Raw genomic sequence first — 21,389 nt, forward strand, 5'->3', positions numbered from 1 at the left:
ATAACTGCATATCTCTCAACATTTTCTTGCAGAAATAGAATTCTTTCCGAAATAACCGTTAAATTTTAATATAGCATTTGTTTGCTGTGTTAATACATCACATAATATTTTACTATTTTCTTTCTCTGTTGAAAATGTTCCCACTTATACTTTACTACTCTGACTATATTTTGTTCCTTTCCAGTTTCGTAATTGGCTTTCCATATATTTATTTATTTCTTTATGCCTATAACAGGGCAAAGCCCCAATTACAATAGACAGTACAGATATTCGTTTAGATACAAATGTACATACAAATTGAAATGGAAAATGAGAAAAGAAAAAAAAAAAAAAGAACAGACAAATAGATACTACCTAAATAAGAGATACAGGTATAGATGTACATGAAAAATACAAAATGAAATAAATGGAAAATAGTTAAATATAGATATCATAGCCAAAAATGTAAAATGTAGCTATAATTGGAAAATTACAGAGTAACAAATAGCAATATTATATAAAATCAACTACCTTCAGTATATTAATAAGAAAACGTTTGTATTCCCTGTAAGAAATGCAGAAATCTAGATCCCATGTTTTACATATTTCATTTAAATTTGAACAAATGTTTAACACTGGTGAATTTTTAAGTCATGAAGTCTTTGGTTTTTTTTTATAATATAAGAATTGACGATTTCTTAAATGTGATGTTCTAGCATTAATCTGGAAGTGACTGGAGATATCCGTTCGAGATCACGTGTGTATATCTGATTAAAGACAATTATTAAATAAAAGCATCGAAACAAACCTTGACTCTTCAAAATTCATACCAAACCAAGCTTGGAAAGCAACGAATACACCACCATGAAATTCACACTAACTTACTACAAACAATAAAATACGATGCTTTGCTTATTAGTTCACGTGACTTATACTTGTAGACCGGTATTTACGTAGTGTGCTCGTGACAGAAATAATAATAATAATAATAATTTTTTATCTTGGTTATTTAAAGACGCTAAATCAACTAGTAGATTATTTAGCGTCGATGACATTGGTGATAGCGAGATGGGGCCGAGGATTCGTCACAGATTACCTAGCATTCACATTACACTTTGGGAAAACCTCGGAAAAACACAAACAGGTAATCAGCCCAAACGGGGATCGAACCCACGCCCGAACGCAACTTCAGACCGGCAGGCAAGCGCCTTAACCGACTGAGCCACGCTGGTGGCTAATAATAATAATAATTATTATTTATTATCATTATTTATTCATATACAGATTTCTAATGTTTACACATCTTTTTATACCTAAAGTGTTATTCATGTCCTCATCTCTGTCCATCCAATCCATGTCGTTGAGCTGCACCCCTTGTAGCCATGAATTTCTAGGTTTCCCTTTCCTTCTTCAAATAATAATTTCAACTTCCAGCTACCGTAAGGTAAAATTATACTAAAAATAAGATGGCAAATAACAGAACATAACACACACATTAAATTAAAACTATAGTCTCGTGTTTATAAGGTTCTCAGTCTGTATGCAGTCGGGAATGGATTTTGAGACTATGGGGCACTGTATAGCACTTACCACACACGTGGCACTTGTATGGCTTCTCGCCTGTATGCACGCGTGAATGAGTTTTGAGGCTGCCTGGCACAGAGAATCCTCTACCGCAAATCTTGCACTTGAACGGCTTCTCGCCCGTGTGATGGCGCGAATGAACCTTGAGATCACGCGAGTCATGAAAACTCTTGCCGCACTCGCTGCATTTGAACGACTTCTCGCCGGTATGTCTGAGCTGGTGTGCCCTCAGCGTCGCCGACCTCGTGAAGTACTTTCCACAGACACTGCACTTGAACGGCTTGTCGCCGGTGTGTAGGCGGGCGTGGCTCCTGAGATGTGACGAATTTATGAAACTTTTTCCACAGACGTCGCAGATGAACCGCTTGTATCCAGAGTGCACGAGCGCGTGACTTTTTAGATTTCGAGACTCTGTGAAAGTCTTTCCACAGACATCGCATTTAAATGGCCTCTCCCCTGTGTGGAGGAGTACATGGCTATTTAGACTTCGCAACAATGAGAAACGTTTTTCGCAAATTTCACATTTGAAGAGTTTTTCGCCTGTATGCAAGCGTTCATGGGCTTTCAGCGTATACGTCGTCGAAAAACATTTGCCACAAAGGTCACATGTGAACGGTTTCTCGCCCGTGTGCGAGCGATTATGGACACTCAGGTGGTACTTCGACGAGGCTGCCTTTCCACAAACATCACATTTGAATGGCTTCTCACCAGTGTCAGTGTGTGTCCGCAAATGTCTCTTCAGATATTCGCTAGTTGATAAAACCTTGCCACAAATGTTGCATTTCTGCGGAGGGACGGGAACTGTGTCTTCTCTGATAAGCAAGTTGTAGTACCCGCGACAGACACTGGTGAGCGTAACCTGATCAGCGCTGAGCCTGATGCTGGTGTCCTCTTCCTGTGTCGTCACTTCCTTCTTTCCATCAGCTGCAATGCTATGATAAAACATCTTCAACAACCTGATAGCCGGTTTCACCAAGCTTCACTGTTTTTGACGATTTATTTATTTACTGCTCCATTAAATTATTTTTGTAGCTCGCCAAGCATCCTTAGCCCTAACGAACCAATACAGCTATCATTAGTTTAGAGATAGAAATTTCCATCTTTAAATTTTTTATTGTTCACTAGTTTCAATAGAAAATGGCGGAACGTATCGACGTAGAATTGTTACATATGGAACTGCTCGAAAATCAAGAGCCAGATGGGGATAATGTTAACCATTTAAGAAACAATCAGTTTGAAAATTTGAATGAGAAAAAATTTCCCGAAAGATACCGCGCCATGGAGATAGAGGTACTCAAAATTTTAGAAGAAACTGACCATAGGTTAGGATATCATCAGAATGGCTGATGCTGAGACAAAACTGAAACCAGTCAACTAGGTAATGTACAACTTAATTTTTATTGAAACACATAAAAGTGGTTGTTATAACTAAATAGCTGCACACAATGTACATTCAAACATAACGAAACTTAACTGGTATATTAACTCCGATTTATTAGAATTAAATTTATGGACATATCGAATGTCCACCTTGAAAGCAGTTATTTAACACAGCGTATCAGGGATCAAGTTTCTACTTTCAGTTCTACGACTATACTTCACAATACAGTAAATTCAAATGTCTTCAATTTTTTTCTTTCTGGATAATAGGTTTCAAGAATATTATCAATACCTAAATTGGAGTTACCGTACATATCATCCTGCCTCAAATGAGGCGAGGACTCCAATCAGAAAAGCTATCCTCACAACATACAACAGCCATAATTATGGCGCAAATCATAATACTTTTTGCTATATTTATTATATTTTGTAACCGCAGTGCTTCATTGTTGCTCTACATGCAAATGGTGCACGATTTGCGGTATAGCAGGCTGTGATTTCACAAAAATGTTGAGGTATTTGCAATGAAGCAACACGTACTGCTTATTAAATTTTAATAAAATTCTGTTGGTGAACAGCACACATTTGCTCTTCAATATTTTTGCATAATTTCATAGTATGCAAATAATTGAAGGTAAATTTTTAAATACGGATACTATTCAAGCTGTATTTAGGTCATTAATGTAAAATTCATAGTTCATGTTTTGATAATGTGCAGTCCATATGGACATATCTAACAATTTTAGTGCCTATAAATCATAGTCTTGGTCATATTATATTACATTTGTTTACTTGTAGTATTTGATTGCACAGCAAACACTTTATTATGTATCACATTTCTCACATGAAACAGATTTTCCCAGTCAGGACCTAAATATTTAACATTCCCTCATGCACAAGCCATTGCTGTACTAATAGTGTTCCAGACTGAGAAATGTGCTGATGAGTAGCATGCCACAGCCAGCAGTTGATATGCATTATGAGATCCTCAAAAACACGTCATTACACCATGTTTAGACAAAAGACAGAAGAGGAATGGCATAGTATAGATTTGGTGTTAACCGGAACTGTGAAACATTTTAGAATTGCGAACAGAAATACAACTTTGAATTTCATATTTGTGCTTAAATTATTATTGGATGGAGGTCACTACAACCCAACGCTGTGGTAACCCATCTAGGCGTATCCAAACCCAAAACAGCTCACTATGCTAAGGTTTGCTGAGTGTGCAGGTATCGAAGAAGGCAAATGCATTCATCCAGAGATCAGCGCTTAGTGCACAAGCCAATGGCTATACAATGATAATGAAAAGGAACGTGGATGTAACTGCAATGTTACTTAATGCGAGGAAATGGAAGAACGTGGAGAAAAATTCCAAATGTATCCTTTCACACCAAAACTGTCATTTGAAAAATCTGAACAATCCCGACTCGAACCTGGACTGCATGGTGTACAGCAATGAGCCACCACACGATAATGGCAGTGCATCAGTTAAATTATTAGTCTTGAAAACATCTGATACCAGGGAAATGGATAATGCCGAAATTAGATTGCTCTCTGTCTCCACTATTCTCAATAATCAGACATAATCAGACAAATGCGCAGAGTCTAAATGAATTGCTATAATATATTGCACTCCTCAGAAATAGCAGAAAGCGACTCCAAAAATACTTATAAAAATGAGTTCAAAGCATACGGAGATGTTAGGAATTCTACAAGAAGGTAGCAAAAAGGTACAGCCCACGGGGTTTACTGACGTACAGCACAATAGAAGCTGATACATCTAGTCAAAATGGCTGTAGCTACAAGCTATTGCACAGCCAACATCCAGCAACAATTCACTAAACGCTTTAGAATCAGAGGGATTATCAAGACAAATGCCTCAAATTGATAATGACAGGATGTTTAACATCAAGCAATGCAATGCAACTCTGATTGTGCGTTGTTAGCTGCTTGGGCAATGTCTGAGTGTTTGAACAACTACTGATGCAAGAAACTGCATGCTCTTACACAATGGATCATACAGTGTCTGTAGGATTACGAACTTCATTCCTGTAGCAGTGGACACATTTTCTACTTCCTACTGAAGAATCAGTAAACTTCCCACTAAGATCAGTTTATGGCGCTCGGTATTCTGTACCGGAATTGTCTACCAAGTCGCATAGATTTTGAGTGCCCAGGAATGTTTACAGGGTGGGCTAAGGGAACGGGAGATTTTTAAATAGTGAAATTAAATTTTAGATATTGAATTGAATTAACTTTTAATATATGGATATATACAATATAGTATGTCACTTGCATGGAACCACTACTTCTTGAAAATGGCCTCCACCAACGTGCATGCATTCTTGTAATAGCTCTTTGAAGTTTCTCGTTACACTTTGCAGCATTTCGACTGTGATGTTTGAAATTTCTTTACGAATTGCTGTCTTCAATGTTTCGCGGTTTTTTGCATATGCCAAACTTTTTAGATGCCCCACAAAAAGAAATGATATGCACTTAAATTTGGGGATTGTGCAGGCCAGGGAATGTGTCATTTCTTGATATGCCACGATTCCCAAACAAATTTCGCATTTCCGTTATACAGTACTTATGTGCCTTGCACAGTCTTCTGAAACCAAGTTGACGTCTCAATTGACCACTAAAAAATGTTTAATCATTATCACATAACGAGTTTGCGCACGGTCATAATTCCTTTGGAAGAGACTTTAGTGCTCAGCCTGTGTCTTCTGAATGCAGGCTTTAATCGCACAAGATTTCACAGCAAATCCTCCTTCGTCACCAGTCCGAAGCTCCATGTTTTAAAATTGCAACAATCAGGCTAAACAATGGCAATGAATTTAAGCGTAATAAAATAATACTTGTACTACCAACAACAAAACTAAAATCTCCCATTTCTTTGTACGTAACACTGCACACTGTGTTATGTATTGCACAACATCCTATGGAATTAAATGCCCACACTACCGGGAACATTTGATCCGGCACACTATCTAAGTTCCTTGAGGCACCGTAATGAAAATGCCACAAATTTATTCAACACAGAGAGAGTAAGTCTTTAAGGGGTCTAGAAATAAAAATGGATATATTATATACATTGGAATATTTAGTGGCAGTGACCAAACTTTAACGTAGTTTGCAAGTGAAGTAAAAGACAATTATGTCGAACTGATCAATTTACACAAAGAAACTGAGAGTGGCAGATTTAAGACGGATAATACTGGAATGGGCCAGCTATGTGTGGAGGGTATGAAAAGAAGCAGTAACACTACGTGAATGATGATCTTGAACAAAGAGAGAACATTATAGTCCCGTCGCTCTAATTTCCGGCATTGCAGGTTGGCTACATTTAAACGTGTGCATCTTGTGATTCGCTGATTCATTTCTTAAGGCTCGATAAATACTTAATATAATCGCCCGCCATTTTAGCTCTTTCGTTGGCGTTCGCAGAAAGCATACAAAGACGTTATTTGCCGCTCAATTATTTGCTGAATTACAGTGCGTTTGATTTATTATCATAGGAGCTACGACATGATAATGTTTAACAGTGTGGCAAATAGATTCCTCGTATGGTAGCTCGGCAACGTAAGAACAAAAATAGCGAACGATACTACCTACCTAGACTTTATAGAGCCTTGACTTCCTAAGACGTAAGCAAAGAGGCGGAGTCACGCCGGGAATAACAGCGTTGGGACTATAGGTATATGAGAACCAACAAGCAAGCTGAAGGAGAGGAAGACACGTGGTGGGGAGGGTTGTATTGTTCATGGACGTTGTTCCACACATTAATGAAGCAGTTTGTCATACAAGGAATGTAAGCAAAACATTAAACATGTTTGGTCTACAGCACTGCGGCGTGATCGCACTCACCTCTGAGAAGAGACTTCATCATCTCTTAATTCCTGCTTCAGTTCTTCCTTAATTACGTCCAGGTCAGGCGATTCCTCCTAAAAGAGAAAAGAAAACAAAGGTGTGGGCGACCATTAGCTGCAGCAGATTTCTGTGATGGATGTGTAGTAAGTTCTTGTACAGTCCAAATATAATTCAAAGTGGACAAAGAAAATTTAGCCACAAGCATAGCTCAGGCGGCACTATTCCAAATCTGCACTGAGTCTTGGATTCTAAACCCCTCCAGGCTGATTACCAGATTCAGTTTTTTCCAAGCATAAGGGAACTATTAGGTAATCTATGGTTAGGATTTCCATATGCAGGAGACGCTGAATGATGCAGTCAAGTTGTACCTGCTGCTCTCATTGTGTGGCTCAATTCTCACTCGTGGCTCGACACCTCGATGTCCAGTATTTCCTGGATGGTGCACTGGAAGAGGAGGACCGGTAGTTCTACCTTCCTGATCTCCTGATTTATCTCCAAATTACTTGCTTTTGGGGAAGCGAATTAAAGAAATCCTGTGATGAGTTCAGCAACAATGGAACATACAGAGCAGGCTCGTGTGAGCAACCCAGGATGCAGCACAGTGTTAGCACAGGGTGGCGGACATTTTGAGCAATTATGAAGATTGTTGTGTGGGAATGAGTTAGTTAGTTAGTGGGGTTTAAAAAGGGCGCGTCAGCTACTATGCCTATTTGCGCCCTGATCTAAAATCATTCACTAAACACGAACGTAACACAATAACCAGAATACTTAAAAGAACTAAAAAAGCGTTGTCACGGTTAAAACGAGGCAAACAAATGCAGTTTCAACAACGTGAAGCATAAAAACCATAAAAGTCAGAAGTTCTCAGACCCTAATTAGTATTTAAAAAGAAACAACAAAACAATAAAACATACGCCACCAGAAATAAATTGTCTGGCGCATTTATAAAATACACGGATGTAAAAGGTCCGAACGTCAAATTTGTTAAAATCATATACCAAAAATGTAACCTCCGGATGTAAAGGGTCCGGAGGATAAGTAAAACTACATCACCCTGCCAAGTCCTGCATTCGATAAAAATCTCAGAACTGCACTTGTATAATTAAAATAATTTCCAAGAGCGTCACGTAGAGTCAGACGAATTCCATACTGCTGACGGACACAGTCGTATTTTCTACACGGCATATATCACACTCCGGCTGAGGCTTGCCACGTAGCAGATGGCCATGTGTCAGATGACAGTGGCCAATCCTCAACTGGGTGAGTAAAACCTCCTGTGTCGTGACGCTGTTGAGGACGAATCCCAAAAGCGAACAGTATTCTTTATTCTTCGTAATTTATTTCCCTCTTGTGCAGACCATTCGCCTTCCCAATGCCACCATAACGTATGTTTCAAATAATTTTTAAAATCTTGCCACCTCTCACGCCAGTACACCTCAGCCCCATTTATAGCACCGTCCCTGGCTGCAGCGTCCATAGGAACGAGTGCTCACAACATCGCGATAGCTGAGGACCCATATTTACAATTTATTTTTCTGTTTTCTTTAATTGGAAATAAGAATGGAAATAAAAGAATTGTATAAGTTATTTCGTTCTGAAAGTCCCATCCAGAGATACCTTACACGACCTCGGTTCTTATTTGAAAATAAAGTCGAAGCCTACCCATAGATCCTGTTTGTGTCGGAAAATGCAAGCACCATGAATCGATAATATGTCACTATCAATTTCCACACTCATCTTGAGAAATATTAACATGTATTTATGAACAGTTTCCCAAAATCGCGATTTCGCATATTTATCAAGACACTTCACCGAAAATCAATTCACTCAAATCACAAAATGTTTTCAGATATAAAATCAGTGACTCCTTTGCTGTCACTGAGTGATCCATTTATTGCCATCACTGACGCAAAGCTTGACTCACCTCAGGCTCACAAGAAATAATTGGAGCTGCAGTTCCCTCAGATGTGAGGTCGCACTTCTGGTCCTCGCTCTCTGCTTTTATTCCAGCCACATGCAGACCCAGTGAGTTTCCTTCCTGTAGAACACAAACAAGAAATGAGTAACAATTTATAGTTCGTAAAGGTTCAATTTATGCATCACAGACCACACCCTATGTAGCGAGGCATTGAGGAGTGATGAATGACTAATTGTAGCAAATGAGTTCTGATCGACATTGACAGTGAGAATGATGTTTAATAGGCTGTGTCACAATCTAAGGCTATTCATGTCTATGGGCTAAGGGTCTAAAAACCTACACAGTTTGAGAATACTGTAAATGAAATACAAACAAAAAGTAGAAATATAGGCATATGAAAGATATTACCAGTATCAAGAAAGTGATTCGTTCAATATCACAAAAATGAAGTATTTTTAGTCTGACAACAGTAGCTAAAAGGCACTATAAAGTATTGAAACAAACAGCAATAGTCGTGAAATGTCTTTTCATCTCTTATAATAACAACAATTGAGGGGCTTAGAACAAAAAGCAGGTAAGTGACGGAAACTTAGTTTTGAGAAAATTACAGTTAAAGTTCTACATGCAATGGAATATTATACACTAGTTTGGTGAAATGATGCCCATATAGCAGCACTGCACAGTGTGATCTCTTACCTGATTTTATCCCAAAGAAACATCCTTTTGGGCTATCACAACACGCACTTACCTCATTTTTTTTAATAATGTCACTTACCTGCTTTTTGTTCTAAGCCCCTCAATTAATATAATAGTCCGCATATATGGTTTCCACGCAGCAGTATTTCCTGCTAATCTCAAAAGTAACCAAACAGCACTCGCCAGTTCTAAACCTGGTTATATAAAATTTCTCTACACACGAGGGTATAGCCCACGATACAATATTCTGTTACAAAATTTTCGTCCGAGTTTTGCTCTGTGATTGGTGACGTGACACATTTGCATTCCGTCGCAACTTTTAACCTGTTGGAACTATCACGGTATACACAAATGTCACAGAGATACTTGTTACTGTTGGGTTACTGTGACTTAAAACCCACACCCCATAGTGAAATGTGTTTCGATTTACCTGTGATAAAACTTTATTCTCTTCAACATCTTGGTCGTTATTTCCTTCCAAAGCCAGCGGGTCGACTTCCTCTGGCTCTGTCTTGATGACGTCCATCACAACTGACAGGGCTGGTCAGAACCAGACTGCTATCAGCATCTGATGTAGCGTGAATTTCGGGCAGTGCCTGGTTCACACTGCTAGGGAAAGGATGTTCATTATTTATTTCTTTTAATTCATTATTTTACGACGCTTTTTAAACTGCTATGGTTATCTAGCTTCTGAAAGAGATGAAGATGATAATGCCAGAGATATGAGTCCGGGATCGAGCGCCGAAAGTTACCCAGCATTTGCTCTTAATAGATTGAGGGAAAACCTCGGAAAAACACAACCAGATAACTTTTCCCAACCAGGACTTGAACCCGGGCCCGCTCATTGCACAGTCAGACATGCTGACCGTTACTCCACTATGGATGTTTATTTTGCACCTTATTTACCTTTTCAATATGTCTCTGTTATAGATTACACAACACTTGATCTATAAATAGACAGACAACAAACAAAACAAAGGAACAACAGAGCTTGGTTGTGCATCAGCAATTCATTCACATGTAAACCTAAGCTCTCACGGAAACAACCGACGTCTTCCGAAGGCTATGGCAGCCAGTCATTTGTTTTGTCTCAGATTATACATGTCATATGGAGAGTGAGTAATGGGTAGACGTATGCTACATGATTCCAACTTGCATTGTTCTAAATTCTGCGGTGCGGAAATCTGTGACAGGTTAGGTGAATTTAGGACTTTCGTATGGTTTACATATACGAATCTGAGGCAGGTTAGTTTAGGTTTTTGGTATGCTTTGCATATAAGCCTACTAAGTGAAGTGATATATGCATATCCCGTTCATTTGAACTGTTCTACCTTTTTATTTCACGTGTTACCTACACCGAACAATTAGGCCTTACTTCCGATTTTTACCCATTTTCTAGTATGTTTTCAAGTCAACGTCGTCCTTTATAAATTCTTGATATTCCTCTGAAAATTGAGCAATTTTCCACTTTTTTCGTCAAAAACCCTTCACTGTTGCATGCTATAAAAATCCACTGACTATTTTGTAATATATTTGTATAAGCCTAGTATTTTTGCTGCGAATATGCTAATACTATTCCTGTTAAGACTCCAGCAGTAAATAAAAATTGAAATCCAATCAATTCCTGTCTGTAAATAAAATATCACTATCAGTCGAACTTACCTGTGGAAGGAATATAATTTCACTTGTAGTGGATAGTAAATAATGATTAAGTATCTTGAGTAAGGTGATAACTACAAATCTCAGATACAGACATATAAATGTACTACACAAATGGCAATAGCAACTGGGTAAAGGGATTTCTCCACTACACAACGTTACTGACTTCCTGGAAACGGAGAAAATGAAAAATGTAACAATCACGGCCCTCTTGGTGCGCTCCATGTATAAAATGTAGTACGCTTCATATCCATAGCCTCGTTCTGGCACTGCCTAAGGTTTTTCCGTGGTTCACGTAAGGCGCTAAGATTAACGTTGGGATCAGCCCTAAAAGAAATACAATAAACAGACACATCACAAACAACCAACAACTCTGCAACCGCCTCCAGAGCCACAACAACGCTTCACTAACGACGCCACTACAGCCATCGACCTAACAATAGCACTAAAACAATGCAGAAACTGAGCCCCGGACCAGACGGCATTACTTACGACGTTGTGAAACAACTTCCACCTACTGCAGTACACCACCTCGCCGGACTCTACACAGTATGCCTAAAGGCTCATTCACAATGAAGATTAAACATAACGTAAGCGTTAACTTAAGAATGTAAACGTTACGGTAAAATCAAGAAGTCATACCATCATTCACGATGGGGACATAAACATAACAGCAAACATACTTGGTAACCATGGAAACATAACAACGACACCATTTCCTCATATTCTGTCCTATACTTCAGGGCTCCAAGATTGTGTTCTGTTTGCAAATCACGTGAGCATAAGCATGGAAGTTTGGAGTTTGCAAACTTTCATGTTAATGTCTTACGGTAATGTTTATGTGAATCCATTTGGTAGCCTGGGCGCAAACTTCTGTTTTTTATGTTACGGTTATGTTTAATTTTCATTGTGAATGGGCCTTAAGACTCGGACACACTGCCCCCCCTCCCTTACGCTGGAAGCACTCACACGTTTTTCTCTTCTCAAAGCCTGGCAAAGACGCGTCCCAACCGACGAACTACCGACCAATCAGTTTGACATCGACAACAGCCAAATTAATGGACAAAGTAGTCGCGTCGACCAATTGATACGGGTGCTTACCCCCATTGAAGAGGTTCACACACACAGACATTATGCCAGCATCGTGCATTTGACACGGTGTGCATAGACGCCCGGAAGTCCAAACTTTCCTTAATCTCCCACACGAAATAACCAGGTGGGTCTCAAGTTTCATATCGAACCTCACAGGACAGGTGAGACTCGGAAGGGGCGAGTTGTCTCAACCCTTCCGAATCGAAGCTGAAGTCCCACAAGGGTAGTGTCCTCTCCCCAATTCTATACTGTAACATTTTCGTGTCAGACATCCCTCCCCCCATAGACAATGACGTTGGACTCGCTCAGTATGCAGATAATGTCGCATTCTGGGCGACACACCCCCGTTTATCTTCCGCCAGAGCCCAAATAAACAGAACACTGCGGGGATATATCACCTGGACCAAGATGTGGCGAATCCAAATAAACACAAACATGTGCGCTCCGTCCCGCACAGTAAACGCAAACCCTGTCACAATCGGAACCACCCAAATCCCCTCCGGCATCCCAATAAACGCCACATTATCCTGGACTGCTCTTGTCACTAGAACCTGGAACAATTGTAACGCGGCCATCAAAGCAATCAGCTGCCGTAGTGGCATCAGACGCCCAGGCTCCTCCATCTTCACAAAGCATTGGTTCGATCCCTTTGCATGCACCCCTCCATATTCCTAGTACAAACATCTAACTCCAACGGACGAAAATATGAGGCAAGAGAAAGGCGCATCCTCAGATACATTTCCAGACGAAGCACCAATCACACCGTATATCACAGAAGAAAAACCACACCACTCTTCACACACCTACAGGACATCAACGATAAATACACATTCTCTACACTCAACAGGAATACACACACACTCTTCACAGAACCGCCCGGCACAAACAACAACAGAAAAACTACTTACACACTGCCACGATCCACAACCTCCTCAGTAACATATACTCAAACATAAAGAACCACATGTTGGTTCATCTGTGTATCGCCGAAAACCCATAAAAAAAAAAAAAAAAAGGATAGAGACGATGGTGACCCAGCTAATTACCATCGAAATCACGAACCAGCGGACAACTCTAATAGAAAACTCAGGACTACTACATGTATGAATGGCGGTCATTGACACATGAGCAGTGTGAGCTGTGACATCATCCTGCATGAAATAACTGGACAACTTTTCGTCCTCAATCAGCTGTGAGTATGAATGCTGCACCATAGCTTCTAAAATCATCAAATAAACACGTCAATGAAATATCGTGTACTTCCAATTGTCATTTGTCCAGAGCATTTATAAAAGTCGCTTAGCAAATGTTTTTGGTCTTGCAGTGTTCCCATATAAGCAAGCCACTGGAATGTAATTCGGTGTTCTGAAATTGAAAATATGAAAAACCACTTACAGTAGAAGTTCCATATCATCAGTTAACTCAATTTCCTCTGACAATAAACATCTGAAGGCTTTAGCAGCGTCACTAGGATACAGATATGCTGCCAAAAGAACACTCTGCCCTTAAGACAGGATCACAGTTCTGGGTAATTAGGGCTACCTGAAGATACATATTTCGATAGGGTTCTTCGTGACCAACAACTTTAAATATAGGGAGCAGGGCAGCCACTGTTCAGAAGGGAGCAGTGAATCTGAAATAAATAGGAATACCTGTCATTTACTTGGTTCATTTGCGGTTAGCAAGCCTGACCATGGAAGGAGTGGGCCTGAATTCAAATCCTGGTTTATGACAGGTTACCTGATTGAGATTATCCTGGGGTTTTCCGTCAACCCATTAAGAGCAAATGCTGGGCAAATTTCGGCCCTGGACCCTGGACTTATTTCGCTGGCAATATCGTCATTTCACTCAGACACCAGTTGAAATGCAATTGTATGCAGTTCCGAGACATGGCAGCACACAATGTAATAACCAGAACCCCACCTTAGTCTTACGGTATTCCGAAGGAATTTAACTGATTAACTTTTTTTTTTTTTTAAGTTTTCTGGTAGAAATAAAATTGACTCTAAAATAATGTGTTAAATTTTAATTTAGCATTTATGTGCTATACCATTACGGAGGGAAAAAGACCTTTAGGGAGGCCGAGACGTAGATGGGAGGATAATATTAAAATGGATTTGAGGGAGGTAGGGTATGATGATAGAGACTGGATTAATCTTGCACAGGATAGGGACCGCTGGCGGGCTTATGTGAGGGCGGCAATGAACCTTCGGGTTCCTTAAAAGCCATTTGTAACTAAGTAACCATTACATTACTATAATATTTGAGTATCCTTTTCTTTCTCTTTTGAAAATGTTCTCGATTATTATTCTTTTTTACTTTCATGGCCTAAAGGACCCTATAAATGCAGAGACTTACCTGGAGGTACAGATTCACGATTCCTTTCCGCCATTTTTAAATAGTATATGTAGTTTTGCTGCTATTAAGTATTATTATAACATATTTGATTTTCCATAAACACAGTAGAGATTGAAAACAATGAAATCTGAACTAGATGCTCGGAGTATAGTTTCTTTCTCTGTTTAGGTTTTTTTTTTTTTGTTGCTTAATTTGGAGAGCGCTACATTCGGAAAATTTAAGGTACCGGTAATCTGGAGACTTATCTGAAGGCCAGAAGCCTTCATACTTTTCGCCCATATACGAGGAGACTGGCCTGCGGCTTTATGTTTGCATAGACTTACATTGAGATGTCTTAAGGCCATTAGAAAGCTAAAACGAATGTCTTCCCCCTTTTTGGAAATTGTATTTCAAGTTGTTTCTTTACATAATTGCGAACATATGCGACCGGAATCTCATTTCCGCAGTGTGATTAAAGAGAATATTTAACATACGCATAATAAAAATCAGTTAAAAGAAACATTCAGTATTGAAAATTCACAGCAAACTAGAAGCTCGGGGTGTAGTTGATAATTTACTATGAAAATAAAAATAAACTACTTTCAAACACATAATGTAGTTTATCAATTAATGTCCTTCAAATTTATACACAGTAGTTGATAATTTACTATGAAAATAAAATAATAATAATGATAATAATAATAATAATAATAATAATAACCGTCCTTGCAGGTATTAGGCCTAGTGGCCTGTTATGGTCTCTGTCCATCTTTTCAGGGGGGGTCCCAAAGATCGTCTTCCATGTGGTATATAGCGGAGAATGTCTTGGGAATCTGGAAAGGTCCATCCTATTGACATGTTTAAGCCAATTTTGTCTATAGTGATTGAGATGTTCATAAATAGGTGTAATTTTCAATTCTTTTGAAATTAGTTCATTCCTTTTGTGGTCAAGCAAGCTGTAGCCGGCGGTCCTCCTTAGAAATCTCATTCCCTCAGTTGTTAAGCGTTGAATATCTGAGTTTCGGACAGTCCAGGCCTCACTACCATACATAATAATAATGATAATAACAATAAACATAAAGACATAAGGCTACGGAGTGTGGTATGTTTGCAAGGCTTAGTCTGCGTGTAGCCGTGAATGGACTTTCAGGCTACAGGACACGGAGAAGCGCTTACCACACACGTGACACTTGTACGGTTTCTCACCTGTATGTACGCGTGAATGTGTTTTGAGACCGATAAGTGCACGAAAACACTTACCACAAACATCGCATTTGAAAGGCTTTTCGCCGGTGTGCTGCCGTAAATGGAGTTTGAGACTGTAGGACACTGAAAAACACTTACCACACACGAGACACTTGTATGGTTTTTCCCCTGTGTGCACACGTGAATGGGTTTTGAGGTTTATCAGTACAGAGAAGCACTTGCCGCAAACATCGCACTTGAATGGCTTTTCGCCAGTGTGCTGCTGTAAATGAAGTTTGAGGTCATATGTTTTTGAAAAACTCTTCTCACACTCACTGCATTTGAAAGGCTTGTCGCCTGTATGCATTCGCATATGGACTGTCAAGCTTGCAGACCTCAAGAAACATTTCCCACAGACATCGCACTTGAACGTCTTTTCGCCGGAGTGCACGAGGACGTGACTTTTGAGATAGGCCAAATTCGGGAAGCATTTTCCACAGACATCGCAGTCGAACGTTTTCTCCCGTGAGTGCAGCAGTGCGTGCATCTTCAGACCCTGACTCTCTGTGAAGGTCTTGCCGCAAACATCGCACTTGAACGGTCTCTGGCCTGTGTGCTGCCTCTTATGGGTTTTCAGACTTCGCAAACTCGATAGACCCTTTCCACAAACGTCACAGCTGAGCAAACTGTCGCCTGCATGGCGCCGTTTGTGGTTCTTCAGGCCGGCAGACGTAGAGAAGCAGCCGCTACACACGTCACACTCGAATGGCTTCGTACCGCTGTGTATGCCGGCGTGCACTTGCAGGTGATACTTGGACGACAAACACTTCCCACAGACTTCACATGTGAAGGAATTTTCCACATTGTGGCGGCGTTGATGGCTCTTCAGCCTTTTGGAAGAGGATAAACATCTGCCACAAACATCGCATTTGAATGACTTCTCACCTGCATCAGTCTGTAAACGTCTTCCCACAGAGCAATCTGTTGCTACAATGTTGCACTGACTCGAATTAACGTCTGTGTTGCTGCGTATAGATTCGCGGACTGCATGTTCTCTCGTAGAAATGTTCTCGTAACTATGGCAACCAACAGATGTTCCACTAACATGCTCTTCATGTTTAATGTTCGTGTCCTCTTCTTGCAGAATACAGCAGCATTGAGCCGACATTTTATTGTCTTGGCCAACTCCAATGCTACGATAGAAATCACGACAGATCACCAAATGCTGTATATAATTCTTTCAAACTATCAAATTCTGTTTCCACACTTCCTACATTCTAAAGAAGAACTTAGATACTTGAAATGAACGCTAAAATACTGATCCAACAGTTTGAGCATAGTGTTAATGACCCTCAAGAAGGAAACTTACAGAAGAAAATATTTTGGAATAGTTCAGGAATACTTTAACAGAGCTATAAAATTAAAGGTGATGTGGTTTGTTTTTAGGCTCTCGTGATGCCATTTCGAACTTCTTTTCCGAATTCTGTAAGAAGTTTAATGTTCCAACAAGTACATTAAAAACTGACGCTATTATTGCTGTTAAATCTATACTAATAATAAATCTGTAGCCGAAATTTTTCTGGTAATTTTCGATTTTCCAAAAATAATTGGTCCTAACATATATAATTAACCACCCTGAAACCGAAAATCGCTTTTTGGAAATTTTTGTTTGTATGTCTGTCTGTCTGTATGTTTGTTACCTTTTCACGCGATAATGGCTGAACGGATTACGATGAAAATTGGAACATTAAATTAAGTTCGTCGTAACTTAGATTATAGGCTATATGGCATTCAAAATACATTATTTAAAAGGGGGGTTATAAGGGGGCCTGAATTAAATAAAACGAAATATCGCTCTTATTATTGATTTTTGTGAAAAATGTTACATAACAAAAGGTTCTTTAAAAATAATTTCCGATAAGTTTTATTCCATAAACAATTTTGATAGGACTGATATTTAATGAGATAAATGAGTTTTAAAATTAAAATAACTGCCATCTAAGGCCGTGTAATGAATTAAAAAACAAATGACTTCGTCTATAAGGAGCCTTGGACAGCAACAATCGAAAGGAATGAAAGATAGCCTACAGAGAATGTTTCTGTGTTTGTGAAGTAATATCGGAAGCTAAATTAACCGATTTGTATAATTAATTATTATTTCACCATTGGAAAGTGTAGTTTGTCTAGATGGACATAATGCTATAATGTTATTACAGTAACTTCTGATATAATGTAATATAATATAATATAATATAATATAATATAATATAATATAATATAATATAATATAATATAATATAATATAATATAATATAATATAATATAATATAACATAATATAATGTAATATGTAATATTATATAATATAATTTAAGTTATTTGAAGGGTTCAGAACCATAGTGGGCCAAGCGCCATTTACTGAATACGTAGAAAACAAGGGTTAAAATTAAGTTATTACCATAATTCAATGGAAACCTATAACAAGTAAAATAAAGTATACACATTAAATCTAAATGATGTCAATCTTCATTAAACTATGGTTGCATGTAATAAAAATTAAGAAACAGGTTAAAGGAATTGTCATTGCACCAAATGAGTGCTCTCTGGACCAAAATGATCGCATTTTAATTATTTGGATGCAATTTGAATTAAGTAACATATTAAACGATTTATCCTTCTATCAAACACGAATGTTCCCTGGATCAAACGTCCTATTTTAATTATGTAATTACTTTATATTTATTTCTAACGGGTGCAGCGGAGCGCATGGGTACGGCTAGTATTCAATATATAAATTTTCAGAAGCCATTTATATGGACAAGCGCTCTCGAAAAATTATTTATGTAAACAGTGAAGTGACGAACAATTATTATGTTATGTATATTTATTATACTATGTTGTGTATTGGAATTATTTTTGTATTCACTGTACTCGGTGTCGTTTGGGCACATTTTTCTTATGGTAAATGATTTAGCAACACTAAAAATTAACAGATGATGTTAACAATAATCAGAGAGCTGGACGAGTTGCATAGTAACTGACAGAATATTACCACAGTTAGAGATGTTTCTGTCTAACCGTCGTACTATTCTGTCAGTATTAACATTGCCAACATTAGAAAAACTACTTTAAATTACGCAAGTCGATACTTTTGCAAACCAGACCGAGAAGGATAGGCAACTCTTTCCCCTCCTGAGTGGTGCAAACCTTTAGATAGAACCTGTAAGGAGAACATTAAAACTTAATAAACTGCGAAGGCAGTTAACATTATGAGATTCTCAAAAACAGATAAATAGTTAATTTTAAGACAAGACATGGAGAAGGTTTTTCAATTTATAATACATTTTATAAATTAATTTCCATCAGCGTATGATACAGTACAGCTAATGTATTAAATGAGTTATTTTACGACGCTGTTTCAACATCTAGGTTATTTAGCGTCTGAATGATATGAAGTTGATAATGCCGGTGATATGAGTCCGGGGTCCAGCACCGAAAGTTACCCAGCATTTGCTCATATTGGGTTGAGGGAAAACCCCGGAAAAAACCTCTACAAGGTAACTTGCCCCGACCGGGATTCGAACCCGGGCCACCTGGTTTCGCGGCCAGACGCGCTGACCGAAACTCCACAGGTGTGGATAGTATTAAATGAAAGACTGAAAGAGTTTAGGACTCGAAAGTTTCAACACCACATGGGGACTTGAACTACTGAAGGGAGAACACGAAATCTCAACACTGCGACATTCTGCCGCCCTGACTGGCGAATCTACAGCCAAACTAGCTGACTACGCTACAGTCTTCCGAGTGTCGGATTTGAAAGGAGGGGAACCTGCGCATTGCTATATCAGCAATTAGGTAATGTAGGCACCATTGTAACTGCAGAGTGATAAAATATTTAACAAAGTTTTCTAAGAAGGAAAAAGGCGATATTTCGAGAATAAGAAAACTATGTTGAACCAATGAATATACAGGTTTACATACTTACTGACTTTTAAGGAACCCGCAGGTGACGATCCTGGAATAGGTACTTAGCAATTACAATCAGTGACGTACTGCGTACATGATTGGTTGCAGTGACGAAAATTTAACACAGTTCCCAAAAGAAGGAAAGTAAGAACGGTATGTTGAACAGATGAAGTTACACGAAGACATTCACGGCAGGTTTATGAGGGAACAAGTTATGCACTGAAGATGGATCAGCTGAGACATGAAAAGAAGCACGAGGATACAGCTAAGAGCGCTACGGGAATGACGATTCCGAACAAAGAGGACCAAAGATAAAGAAAGAAATTGAAAAAATACGAGAATGACCTGGAAATGTAAAACAGGATCTGCAGCAGTAGCAGCAGAAGTGGTCCTTGTGTTTGTAATGGTAGTTCTAGTAGTTTATATTATGCCATTTCACATTCCACAAATTACTGAAGTATGAATTTCGACAACAGTGTGTTATAAAAGAATGCACTGAAACATATAAAAATTCATATTCCACGTCATCATTCAACAGAAATGATGAAGCGAAGATTTGCAGACATACTCACCTCTCTGCAAAGACTTCATCACCGTGGTCTGCTAATTCCAGCTTCAATTCTTCCTTAATCATGTCCAGATCAGGAGATTCCTCCTAAAAGAGAGAGTAAGTAAAACAAAGATGACGACTATTAAGATATTTAAGATTCAAGATATTTATCAAGGCACTTGAAGGAACATCAATTTGCCCAAATCAGTAAATTTTAATGTAAAGTTAGGGACGTCTTTGCTATCGCAGAATACTCCGTGCTTCATTTGTTTTCATCACTGTAAGGTATGTTGACTCACCTCAGGCTCACATTTCAACCCAGAAGAATTAACTGGCACTGGAGTTCCGTCAGACTTCGTGACGTCATACTTCTTGTCCACGCACTCTGCCTTTATTCCAGTCACGTTTCCTTGCTGCAGAACACGGACACGAAAAATTAGTCACAGAAGTTCATTTCGTGCTAACTGGATCTGCATGGCAGAATCTGACTAGCATTCGCACCACAAATTATGAAATGGAGGACCGGGAGCTTGGGGGATGGAAGGGGAAGAAATTTAAAATTATGGCTTATATAATGACGCACGCAACTGCCGAGGTTCTATCAGCGTCGCCGGATGTGCCGGAATTTTGTCCCACAGGAGTTCTTTTACATGGCAGTAAATCTACTGACATGAGCCTGTCGCATTTAAGCACACTTAAATGCCATCGACCTGGGCCGGAATCGAACCCGTAACCTCCAGCACAGAAGGCCAGCGCTACCCAGGCCAACCGGGAGGGGAAGAAAGAACATAGGAAGATAAATGTAGACAAAATTCTAACAGTTAGCCTGCATGCAATAACTGAGGAGGGGTATTACGAAGTATTTAATCCCTGCAGAGTATTTCGTTAGCAATATTAGCAGAGTGTCTCTGTTCCTTCATTACAGAGAGTGATGGTATGCCCTCAAGTTCTAAAACATACCATTTAATAAGAGTGTAAGTGAAATGCGAACACAAAGTACAAGATATGTAGACACAATTAAACTCTGGACAAAAATTTATTAGCAACAAGGGGATTCGTTTTATTTCATTAAAGGAAAATATTTTACGCCCAAAGCAATAATAATCAGAAAGGACCATAAATTAAAATAAAGCCCATGAGTCGTGAAGAACCTTGCAGAATGTCCGAATAA

General features: G+C 39.0%; 2 protein-coding genes across 7 annotated transcripts in view; both read right to left on the bottom strand.

The window, feature by feature from the left end:
• Positions 1-200: 200 nt before the first annotated feature.
• On the bottom strand, positions 201-11,410 carry LOC138695720 (zinc finger protein 235-like). 2 transcript variants are annotated; one of them, XM_069819841.1, is made up of 5 exons: positions 11,093-11,410; positions 9,861-10,036; positions 8,741-8,854; positions 6,814-6,890; positions 201-2,495 (listed from the first exon to the last, which is right to left on the bottom strand). In XM_069819841.1, exons 2-5 carry the CDS (start codon positions 9,954-9,956, stop codon positions 1,511-1,513), a joined length of 1,272 nt encoding a protein of 423 aa, XP_069675942.1. In that variant the 5' UTR covers positions 9,957-10,036; positions 11,093-11,410; the 3' UTR covers positions 201-1,510. The 2 variants fall into 2 exon arrangements, with proteins under 2 accessions (XP_069675942.1, XP_069675941.1); XM_069819840.1 differs by having other exon boundaries at positions 9,861-10,039.
• A 3,669-nt stretch (positions 11,411-15,079) lies between these two features.
• The window catches only part of LOC138695713 (zinc finger protein 235-like), a 34,426-nt gene continuing 28,116 nt past the window's right edge, over positions 15,080-21,389 (bottom strand). For all 5 annotated transcript variants that reach the window (XM_069819828.1, XM_069819829.1, XM_069819831.1 and 2 more), the window contains 3 exons: positions 20,518-20,631; positions 20,241-20,323; positions 15,080-16,896 (listed from right to left, as the gene is read on the bottom strand). In XM_069819828.1, coding sequence (XP_069675929.1) covers positions 15,636-16,896; positions 20,241-20,323; positions 20,518-20,631 — 1,458 coding nt within the window. In that variant the 3' untranslated portion in view covers positions 15,080-15,635. The remainder of the gene's footprint in view (positions 16,897-20,240; positions 20,324-20,517; positions 20,632-21,389) is intronic.

The sequence above is a fragment of the Periplaneta americana genome, chromosome 3 (genome assembly GCF_040183065.1).
Source record: "Periplaneta americana isolate PAMFEO1 chromosome 3, P.americana_PAMFEO1_priV1, whole genome shotgun sequence".
Classification (NCBI taxonomy): Eukaryota; Metazoa; Arthropoda; class Insecta; order Blattodea; family Blattidae; genus Periplaneta; species Periplaneta americana.